At 45.7% G+C, this 11,894-nt stretch overlaps 1 protein-coding gene across 1 annotated transcript in view; it reads right to left on the bottom strand.

Annotated features, from left to right (window-relative positions):
• Window positions 1-326: 326 nt before the first annotated feature.
• opn7b (opsin 7, group member b) overlaps window positions 327-11,894 on the bottom strand; it is a 16,457-nt gene continuing 4,889 nt past the window's right edge. Inside the window, exons 4-5 of the mRNA XM_076276693.1 lie at window positions 3,468-3,802; window positions 327-827 (exon numbers count right to left, since the gene is read on the bottom strand). Of these exons, the coding sequence (XP_076132808.1) occupies window positions 327-827; window positions 3,468-3,802 (836 nt within the window). The remainder of the gene's footprint in view (window positions 828-3,467; window positions 3,803-11,894) is intronic.

Genomic DNA, 11,894 nt, shown 5'->3' with positions numbered 1-11,894 from the left:
CAGATCCTCAGAAAAGGCTCCTTGATAGTTGATGATCAGTCTTCTTTGTCTGACTCCTCCCAGTTTGGCACAACTCCTTTTCGCCTATTATTTCTTTCCTCCAACTCCTCCTTTTTCTCCACACACTCTTAAAACGAAGTTGTGTAACAAATATACAAAGGAAACATCACAAAGTGTGTTGTACCTATCTGGACACAAAGATGTATTTAAAAACAATGCAAGTTGTGTTGTTATCAACATATTCGTTTTAAGAGTGCATCCTCAATGACTAGTTCCCCCCCAAGTAACAGCTCCTCTGATATCCCATCAGCCCTCTCTCCCCAGAGCTACAGGAAGTCGCTGTGGTCATTGGAGAGCTCACTCACGGCCATCTCTCTGTTGGTGCAGCCGGTGATGATGCGGGCGGTCCTGAGCGGCGTCGCGTTCAGGCAGCGTCCCGTGGTGCCCTCAGGGCAGTGCCTGCAGGCCGAGTGCGTCTCGTGCAGCCCGTTGGACAGCCGCGTGGAGTTGCCGTCCTCCTTGAGCCCCGGGTGACGCCGCGAGACCTCGCACGAGTCCTTCTGCGTCGAATCAGGCACGACTGGACACCCACAGTGGCACATGACATGGCAACAGAGCGTAGCGTCCCGACACAGCAGTTTGCGGAAGTTGGGCTTGAAGATCAAGTAGACCAAAGGGTTGTAGAGTGTGGAGGACTTGGCGAAGATAGCTGCTACCGCGAATGCTATGGGGGGGACCACATCTGTGATGGTGAACGCAGCCCACATGGAGACCAGCGCGTAGGGAGTCCACGCCGTCAGGAAGCCAATGCACACGGCCACGGAGAGCTAGAGACACGGAACAGAGACAGTAGTGGTCAACACTCAGGCGTGGTCTAAGGGTCTTACATTGAGCAGTCTAAGGGCTGAGCTACACCAGGCGCGTAACTGAAGCGTTCCGCTCTCGTTGCGTCTGCTGCAACCAATTAGCTTCCACTAGAATCAATGGAAGTAGCTACACCAGATGTGATAGCGGCGCGTACGTTCGAAAAAAATACACCATTCATTTAAAATGGATTTTACGCGTCGTGAACGTAACGCTTCAGTTACGCGCCTGGTGTAGCTTATACTTTATGGTCCAGGGCTCGAATTATCTTTTTGTCTTTAAGGGGGTCTCTCTATCTCATAAAAAGTTGGCACACCCCGTGCATAGCCTAACAAGGCGATGAAATAGCCTAGGCGTACAATATATGCGCACGGTAGGCCTAGGCTTTACCTTGACACACGCACACAACAGACATAGATTTTTCATAGAAATTGATTGCTTTTAATTCATTTCAACATATTATTGATTGTAATAGTCCATATTTCATTTCAATTTCACAATACAAAGAAATAGACTAAACGATTTAGTCTTCTCAATTTCACAACGTAACTCATTTGAACCAGACCACCGTCTCAGATAGGCTATCCTCAGTGTCAAACACAATAATGCATGTAGTATAACTTATACACAGGGAAAAAGCACTAACTGGCAGAAATTATAAGCCATTGCAGCCAAACTATGTTCTAGTATTGTTGAACCGTGGAAAATTAATAGATGAACAATTTTGGAGTTTGCACTGAGATGTTGTCGGGTAGCCATTGAATATTCCGACATCAGAGATTGCTAACAGGTGTTTCAAAATATCATGGGAACTTTCCGGAGCTCAGAATGGCAGAGGATAGCTAGATCATCAGACAACACAATCATTGTAGGCTGCATTATGGGCCATAATTTATGGCTTTGTCAATCAACATAGAAGAGGTGAAGCGCAAGTTCAACAGCAAACAGGACTTTTCAACACATCAAACCATATAGGCTAGCCCAATAAACGCCTATGTAAATAGACAAAACACTCGCATCAAAGCAGGGTGACTTCTTCAGATTTGCGAGTGCTGTCAAAACGATCGTATACGGTTTGCTCATATAGTCTAGTGGTGTGGTGGTGAAGTGTCATCATGCTGCGTTCAAGAGCGTAGGGTAGGTCTACGTCCCGTAGTAGCCTATATTTTAATTTAACGTCTTTAATGGTAAGAGATCGCACAGGGATGGATAATGAGCGGTTATTTAAGATTAAATTACAATGCCAGACACCTTCAGATATGAGAGACCCCCTCAGATTTTTGACTTTCATGGGAGCCAGTCCTCACTCTATGGGAGCTCGGCTCCCTCTGGCTCCCACGTAATTCGAGCACTGTTATGGTCCCACCACAAACATCCAGATTGTCTAATTAAGCGTGCGCACACACATACGCACACACTCACACCCGCACACACACACACACAGACACACACACAGCTTTCTTTGTTCTATTAAGGATATTCCTTAACTGTATCTTCAAATAAATTCAATAATCAGAGGACAGTGATCTGTTAAAGTCCGATGACTTACTACAACAAAGTTGCTAATGCATATTTCCATCACATGACCTCAAATGTCCAAAGAGAAAGTTTAAAGGTGCTCTAAGCGATGCTGGGTAACGTCACTTCTGTTGACATTCAAACAAAACAGAGAGCTAGTTTGCTACTTCCTCCCCCTCCCTCCCGTGCAATTGAAACTCTCCTAAACGAGCATCTCATCTGTGATTTGCTGGAACAGTTTGTTATGTTTTGCCCAGGTTGTTTTTGTTGCCGTTTTTGGAGCCTGGGCTGTCCACAGAAATCACATTTTTTTTACAATGTCAGGACACAGGCAGCTAGCGGATGGTGAGGTGATGTTTGCTGTAAGTGACAAAAAATGTTTAAGCCTAAAAAATGCGTGGCACCTTTAAGAAAGTTTTGCTTTTATATGCTCCAAAAAATAAGCTCTGCACACAGTGTAGATCAAAATTATATGATCTATATACATTAAAAATGTATCTGTAACGTTTCAAGGATGGGTCTTAAACAGGTGGCTTCCTGAAGCTTCCTTCCATCTGGGGAAGATCCTTTTTTAATAGAAACGTTGTCCACGTAAAGAGAAAATAATACAATAAAACACAGTTTGGAGCCACACAATATGCAGACCTTATTTTTTTTATGTATATTTCAAAACAGTCAAACAATATGGTTCATCCTAATATACACCTTTTGTAAACCTTCTATTTGTTTAGGAAAACACATTGCTTCCTCTTTGTCTGTTATCAGATACAATTTACAACCCTATCAGGTTGTGAAGTGGGACTTACTTTTCAACTTAGTCAAAACAAACACAAAAAATCTCTCTCTCTCTCTCTCAATTCAATTGAATTAAAATGGCTTATTATATGCCAAAGCATTCAAAGAAACAGTAGACCTTGAATAAATACTGTACTAAAAGTGATTTCCACTGAAGCTTTGTGTTAGTCTAGGACTAGATTTTAATCCATTAACGGGAAGGCTGCACATGATATTAAATGTTTCATTATTCTCTCTCTATCTCTTTCTATCTCCCTCTCTCTTGCTCTCCTTTCTCTTGCTCCACTCACCTTGACGATGAGCGTCTGGGTGTTGGTGATCTTGTTCTGGGGCGAGACATGCTGCTGCACGGCCTGCCGGGCTCCGCGCACCGCCAGCAGAATGAAGAGGTACGAGAGGAAGATGATGGAGCAGGGCACGATGTAGCAGAAGAGGAAGAGCGAGATGATGTAGCTCATGGCCAGCAGGTCGGTGCGCGGCAGGTGCCAGTTGATGCAGCAGGCCGTGCCGTAGGGCTCGGGGCCGTACGCTCCCCAGCCGGACGCAGGCCCCACGGCGAAGATCAACGCGTAGCACCACGAGCCCAGCACCAGCATCCGAGCATGGCGCGGAGAGAACTTACTGCCTGGAAAGTGGGGGGTGGAAAGAAAGATGAGAGAGAGAGAGAACGAGAGAAAGAAAGAGAGAAAGCAGGAATGGATGCAGAAGAAAAGAGACAGAAGTGAGAAGAGAGAGAGAGAAAGAGAGAGAGAGAGAGAAAGCAGGAATGGATGCAGAAGAAAAGAGACAGAAGTGAGAAGAGAGAGAGAGAGAGAGAAAAGTGGAACATGAGGTATACTCTGGCAAGATTGAAGAGGATCTTTCTCTAGGAGAAGGATAGCATTGAGACACACTGTTCGATTGAAAAAGACTTTGTGCTTTGATATTCAATGTCAGTCCTGTCTCTTTTTGCACATGGACTTGGACTGTCTGTCAACCTCCGACCACTATGCACTGTATTAATGCAACTCAACAATGCACTACAATATAAATGATCATACTGCATTCTGTCTGCATTTCTCAGAACTATGTGTAACCTGCGTTGTGTTGAACCTGCGCGATTCAGCCCTGCACACGCCTGGACTCAAACCAGCGAACAGCAGCACCTCGGATCGGGAGGCAAGCGTGCTGACAGTTGAGCCAATAGCCCAGGCTACTGGCTTGCATGCCAGCAGCTGAGGTGTCGGGGAGTAAGGTTTACCGACGTTCCATAAGCACAGCTTGCAGCTCACAGATCGAGATCAAAGTATGCTATTTTTTGCTCTGCTATCTAGGTACTACTACAGAAGGAATGTACATACACATACACACACACACACACACGTGTTCCACTTCTCTGCCTGAGGTGACATCGTTTTTTTTGTTTTTTTTGCGCTCACAGTAGGTTCCTATATCAATGTAAGCATTCAGGCACAGCACAAACCTCTTTCTGTCAGGCTGGGAGACAGTGTGGAAGCAGTAGGAAGATGAAAGCGCGGAGCATGACGGCGGGTTAATTCTCCACACATACTTAAAGGCGACCTACCACATGTGGAGGAACAGGGGTGGGTCACATGTTCCAACAGGGACTGTATCTCAACCAGAGGGGAAGGAATTTTTTTTAAATTTAATCCTTCCATCAGCCTTATTACCCAACCCTCCCCCCTCCCACACACACACACACTCTCTCTCTCACACACTCACACTCACACACACACACACACACACACACACACACACACACACATACACACACACACACACACAACCCCTCCATCCATCCTCCTAACCATCCTGGTCTTCGGTCGCCATGGGACTTCAAACGTTTCCATTTCATACAATGTAATTATTCTCGGTCTCCAGGGGGTATGGCACAGAGGCTAGTTTCAGATTGTGTCTTATCCAATGGACGGAGGGGAGGCAAGGGGAGACAGAGGATGGGCTGGGGGTGTCGTTTATTTATTCATCAGTGCCTCCTGGATGTGCATTGAAAATTTGTGTGATGACAAACATCAAACCGACTTGAATGCAGACCAGATGCGGAAACTGAATGCTTTTATATCATGGAACAAACAATGGCAGTAAATAAATATACAGTGTCTCATGTCACCCTTCACTCTTGTTGTCATGTCGGAGATGTAAGATAAGGCGGAAGGCGTTACACAAAGCAGCTTTCTGCCTCCAAACAGCTTTAATCCCCCGTCTTTTATATGTATGTGTGTGTGTGTGTTTCAGCCACGATGCCCCTGTAAGCTCTTTGAAAAGCTCGGCGAGTGAGATAAAGGAGAGGCTTTCCATGGGAAGCTAGGAGGCATCCTCGCTTTAAAGATAATTGATTCACGGCAAGTTAAGCGTGTATGAAATGATATCAGTTGGGCAAGCAGTGGGATCCGTGTTTCACTGCACTGGCTTTGACCAGTCAGGGGTTGGTGGTGGTGGTGGTGTGGTGCAGACCCGGCGCTAAGGGGGGGGCAAAAGGGGGCGGTGCCCCCTCAAATAAAATCTGTGCCCCCTCCATTGTGACCACCATACTGTATTACGTTTTCTATTTTGTTGTTATTTCATGTAGATATAGTCTTCTTTCGTTAGTTAGGCTACATGCAGCGGCATAAAACTCACACAGCCAACTCTCCTTGCCCCGGTCTCACACACACACAATAGAGACTCCCCTCCGTGGCCTAGGCAAGCCTCATAAGCGGAGGGAGCGGTGGTGCGGTCGCTCCGGTACCACGGCTGCCACGACCGCAAAGGGGTCCCACCGTTGGCCAAATCTATCTTGCTGAATTGTTATAAACATGCTTATTTGTACTGATTGCTGGGAGTGGGGGGTGGGGGGGGGGTACTACTGAAGATGCCACTGGTCTAGTGCGCTCACAAAGGGAGCTCGTCATGCCTATGCTGTAAATTAAATAGCCCGCAACAGGCACTCTCCCTATCACGCTACACTGTTGCGTTTCAAAAGCGAAACTGATGCCACAACTGGTCTGGGTTTGCTGAAGTAACCTAGGCTACAGGCTGTATTTATTACAGAAAATCATGCAACATAGCAAGTAGGCCTAGTCTACACTATTTAGAGACAGGAGCTTAAGTTTACCGCGATAACAGCTGTCACTAATTCACATCGTCGTAGGCTGCGCCGATGCACAGACTAAACGGTAAAAAAGTTATGATAGCCTACTGGAAGCTTCTACCCTTTTGGATGTGTAGAGTTGTAGGCCTAGGTGCACTTAGTTGTTAGCGATTGACCAGGTTGCTTTTTGAAATGAAATACGTTTGTTAGGCTGGCCGATTGTAAAAATAGGGAAATTAAAGTGCGTGCCGTGCCTATATATACGCGGAGATAACATTCGTTAGACAGGCAAAGCTGTCAGCAGCAACATGCAACCCCCCGCTCCCCATAAAAAAAATTGTGCCCCCTTGGAAATCGCAAATGCCCCCTCTGTCACTGTACTCTGCAGCCGGGTCTGGTGTGGTGTGTGTGTGTGTGTGTGTGTGTGTGTGTGAGGGGGGCAATAGGAGGGCAATTTTAGTGCCCCTGTTGAAGGGGTTTTTAAATGGAGGCCGAGCCCAGAGGTAAGTGCCACAGGGCAGAAAGGACATGAGGAGAGCTCCCGTCTCCATTGATCTGACCCTCCTCTCTCTCTCAACTCGACTCCATCCTCAACCCTCACCCATCACCTCTCACCACCAGCACGCACATCCATATCCACACCACTGCAGCCCTCACCCATCAAAGGGGAGTGAAAGAGAGCAAGGATAAAAGGGGGCCGCTCTACCACATACACACTCGCACACACGCACACATGCACAATATTTTAGTGTTCCTTTCACCTGCCCAGGGACTGCAGCAGAAAGTTAGCTAGGTAGCTAAATCTGGTTCAAAGCACCTACAGTATTCTCTTTTGGTGACTTGGATCCCTGACAAAAACAAACTTCATCGTCTAAACTAAACAATACAGAGTAGTCACACACTAAACACATCCTTCTCCTGGCTCTCTCTCCCTCAATACAGAGTAGACACACACTAAACACATCCTTCTCCTGGCTCTCTCTCCCTCAATACAGAGTAGTCACACACTAAACACATCCTTCTCCTGTCTCTCTCTCCCTCAATACAGAGTAGACACACACTAAACACATCCTTCTCCTGTCTCTCTCTCCCTCAATACAGAGTAGACACACACTAAACACATCCTTCTCCTGGCTCTCTCTCCCTCAATACAGAGTAGTCACACACTAAACACATCCTTCTCCTGTCTCTCTCTCCCTCAATACAGAGTAGTCACACACTAAACACATCCTTCTCCTGGCTCTCTCTCCCTCAATACAGAGTAGACACACTAAACACATCCTTCTCCTGGCTCTCTCTCCCTCAATACAGAGTAGTCACACACTAAACACATCCTTCTCCTGTCTCTCTCTCCCTCAATACAGAGTAGACACACACTAAACACATCCTTCTCCTGGCTCTCTCTCCCTCAATACAGAGTAGACACACACTAAACACATCCTTCTCCTGTCTCTCACTCCCTCAATACAGAGTAGACAAACACTAAACACATCCTTCTCCTGTCTCTCTCTCCCTCTGTCTCACACCTGCACACAATGACAGCTTGTTATGATCAATCATTTCACATCTTCCCTTCAGCCCCCACAGTGTGAGCGCTGACAGAGACGCACATAAGGAACTTGAGGACGATGCCACACACATCTATTGTTATCACTGTCAGACTGCCTCCAGGAGAGAACAGCACCTTGTATCATCTTCCACACATCTTGCCTCTCTCTCTCTCTCTCTCTCTATCTCTCTTTTTCTCTCTCTTTCTCTCCTGTGAATCTTTCTGAAGACTCCTGCTTTGATTACCCTTTTAAATGAGCAGTCCCCCTTTAATTGATTGAGATTAATTGTGTTTGTGTGTGTATGTGTGTGTGTGTGTGTGTGTGTGTGTGTGTGTGTGTGTGTGTGTGTGTGTGTGTGTGTGTGTGTGTGTGTGTGTGTGTGTGTGTGTGTGTGTGTGTGTGTGTGTGTGTGTGTGTGTGTGTGTGCATGTCTGCACGTGTACGTGCACATCTCTACAGACCATGCTCACCGTCCTGCTCCCTGAGGAGAATTAATGATGGTGACATTCCCTCCTGAATCTCAGGCTCGACCCCTCGTGTCCACCCTGAATGTAAATGCCTTGTGATTTATATACCATTAAGCCAAAGGAGCAGGGAGAAGAAGCCCCTCTCCTTCTCCAGCCTCCTCCACAGAGTGGGGTCAAGACTGTGGCTGGCTCAAGGGACTTAGCCCCATAATCATCCCTCCTTCAGCCAACTCGGTCCCATTATCACACCTGGCACACATAGCATGTAAGGTAGGAATCCAAGGGATCCGGGCATGGCTTTGTGGACAGGATTAAAATGGGATTGGGACAAGCCAAAGGGCAAGAGGTAAACGACTGCTGGATGCCATGCTCAGGGATGAGACCATCACCTTGCCCCTGGGATGGGAAATGGGGATAGAGAATCGTGTGTGTGTGTGTGTGTGTGTGAGAGAGAGAGAGAGAGAGAAAATGGCGCATAAGAGCCGTGGGAGGGATTTAGGGTAAAAACATTAAGAGGCACTATCGGTTTTGGCTGCAGAGAATTTTGCTGAGACCCATTTTAGAGATTCCAAATGCATTGTGCTGGGAGTACCTCCTGACAGATGGAGGGAAGTCTAATCGAAGTCTTCAGGCTGTGAAAATAGGTTTGGGGTTTTGTAGCAGAAGACTGGGGTAAGTTTCACAATGTCAAGATCGTTCTAGGGAAACATTCCCAAATTGAAAGGAATCCTGGTCCTCTAGATCAGGGGTCGGCAATTACGTTTGGACCCGGGCCAATTTTTTTTCAGACAATGGCATCGCGGGCCATAGCTTTTGTAATGGGGGGGGGGGGGGGGGGGGGGGGGGTTATAGGCCTACTATTTAAATTATTAATTATTATATTATATTAAAATAAACATCATCTAACTTTTAAAATGCATTTAATTTAATTCCATTAAAAACGTTTATTTGCTTATGTGCGCTGTTTTTATGCCGCCTGCTGCATCTCCTGTCGTCTCTCATGAAACAGGCGACTTGCCTAGCAACTTGCCGTAACTAATGTGTAGGCTACAAATATTATTCTTTTGGATGACGTGTAAATGATTAGCTGAACATTGCTATATGCTAGTTATCGATGCAAAATGTCGTTGTCAAAAGCCTTGAAAAGAAAAATTGATTCAGAATGCAGGACCTACAAAGAAGAATGGAAGCAGAGGTATGTGTTGAGCCTGCCTGCATTTCTTAATGCCAAGCCTATTAATTTAACGAAACATAGGCTATTTTTGACCTTGCCCACTGGAAGAGGGAGACAGGACACTGTTGTTTTTTTTTTGCACAAGATTACGCGCACTCGCGTGCCAATACCGTTCCGACCTGTGCGTCATGGATAACTGCAAGGATGTTCCACCTGTTTTGTCACTTTAGTAGGACTATCATCTATACCTCAATAAATGTTTTGAAATTGATGGGATTGCTGTAGGCCTTTTTTTCTTTTTAAAAACATGGGGTTAAAAAAAAAATTCATTCAACAGCAAATTAACGTCATCTCGCGGGCCAGATAGAATCAATGGCGGGCCAAAATTGGCCCGCGGGCCACTATTTGCCGACCCCTGCTCTAGATCATAGGTTCTCAAAGTGCGGCCCGGGGGCCAATGGCGGCCCGCGGAAACATTTCTGGCGGCCCGCGATAAGTAAGGGATAATGTATAGAACGCTGGTCATTACTGGGAAAATAAGTCCCGACAGGGCGAACCGGACCCCGACGCGCAGCGGTTTGAATGAAGTTCCAGTCCTTGCGTAGTGATATGAAAGATGTATCAGAAGCACAAAACCCGTTGCCATTGACAGCGGTAATTATATATTTGCAGCGGTAATTACATGAATTTATTTACCGCTAGAACTTTGGGAAATCCCATTCAAGTCAATGGAGCGTTCTACTAGCATTGTGAAGAGCCGTATAATAACATCTGATAACATCTGTAAAACTGTTAAAACTGTACAACTGTACTGTGTGCTTTGAAAAGAATGAATCTCCGTTTAGTGGTGTTTCGTGGCCGTCAGGTTTTCCAGTGGTGCTTTGGTAGCTGGAATTGGCCCAGAATAAGGCCTATACTGATAAGAAGCAAGGCACACTGAGACTGTTTGTTCTAAATAAGTTTGTACTTGAAATGGACTGCAACCAGAACTGTTATATCCTAAATTTGTCTGTTGAGGGTAGAGAACCCCAGGGATTGTGTGTGCATTGTTTTGCCAGGTTTAGCCTCAGTTATGAATGAAAATGTGTTTAATGCAATAAATAGAAACTGTAGAGATGCAACCTAGTCTTTAAAATGATTACAAATAGGATTTTTTTCCAGTTTTTTCTCCCCCCGCCCCTTTGGCGGCCCTCAGTTCAATGTTGGGTTCCTGAATTGGCCCTCACCAATCAAAACTTTGAGAACCCCTGCTCTAGATGCTCAAAGAGTAATCTCACCATGGTGCTTAGGGGAATGGGTTTTATATGGAAGGTTAACAGGCTAACTCCTTCCATCTTATTGGATGTACAACCCTTTAGCTTTCAGGGTTTATATAGATGTACATTTTACCATGGGATTTCATCCCAGAGCACAGTGATAAAGACATTTCATAGATGGAGTGGTTACGGTGGAGGGATGCAGTTTTATGGAGAATGCAATTCACAAGTGTTATTTTAAAGGCAATGCAGTTGGGGAACATTAAATAACACCAATTCACCAGCACTGAGAAAAGAGGCAATAAATGTAGTCAATGTCAAACCAGTGAACATGCTGCACACACGTCTGAATCCCAAGCAGGGTGAAGATAACAGGGGTCACCTGTCACCTGTCTCCTGTCTAACACTTTCATTACACCGCACATAGGGGCAGCGAGGAGAACAGGAGGCAGCTATTCCACATGAAAAACACATCAGGAATGGGACGTCAGAAGAGTGGATAGGTCAAAAGGCTAAACCACTGCATAATTGGATGGATGGATGGATAGATACAGTAGATGGATGGATAGATAGATAGATAGATAGATAGATAGATAAATAGATAGATAGATGGATGGATGGATTGAAACATGTGTCTTGGTTGAAATAAAGTCTGTACCAACATGTATACTAGACCACTAGTGGCAGAGGGCAGTGAAGCCCTCTGTTTGCTATAGATGGATTAGATCCTTCACCCTGCCCATTTTAACTATTTCCCAGGCACTCACACACACACACACACACACAAAACAAAAAACACACACACAAAACAAAAAAACACACACACACAGACCTAATCCCCACTGATAAAGATCAGCTGTGGCTAAGGACGCCGTCTGGTGCTCCATTACCCTCGCAGGCAGCAAAAGGGCCAAACGAGAAGCATGTTTCTGGGGTTCCAGATGGGTTTCTGGGTCTCACCAGCCTTGGACATGAAACAGGAGATTCGTTTGTATGTGACCAGGCTTTTTGCACCTGCTGTGCCGAGCCCATGCCAGGGTGTGTGTTATGGGGTGTGTAGGCTGTGTGTGTTGTGTGATGTGAGATACTGACAAGGCATTAAGGAGTTGATATGGACAGGAAGAAGATGATATGCCCTAAGAGCTCATGTGATTGCCACTCTTTGTTTGTGTGTATTTGTGT

Source organism: Alosa pseudoharengus, unplaced genomic scaffold (assembly GCF_046254945.1).
Source record: "Alosa pseudoharengus isolate Yale_2024_CS ecotype anadromous, Long Island Sound unplaced genomic scaffold, YU_APseudo_1.1 YU_APseudo_1.1_scf_9, whole genome shotgun sequence".
Taxonomy (NCBI): Eukaryota; Metazoa; Chordata; class Actinopteri; order Clupeiformes; family Clupeidae; genus Alosa; species Alosa pseudoharengus.
This window is presented reverse-complemented; position numbering and strand designations above follow the sequence as displayed.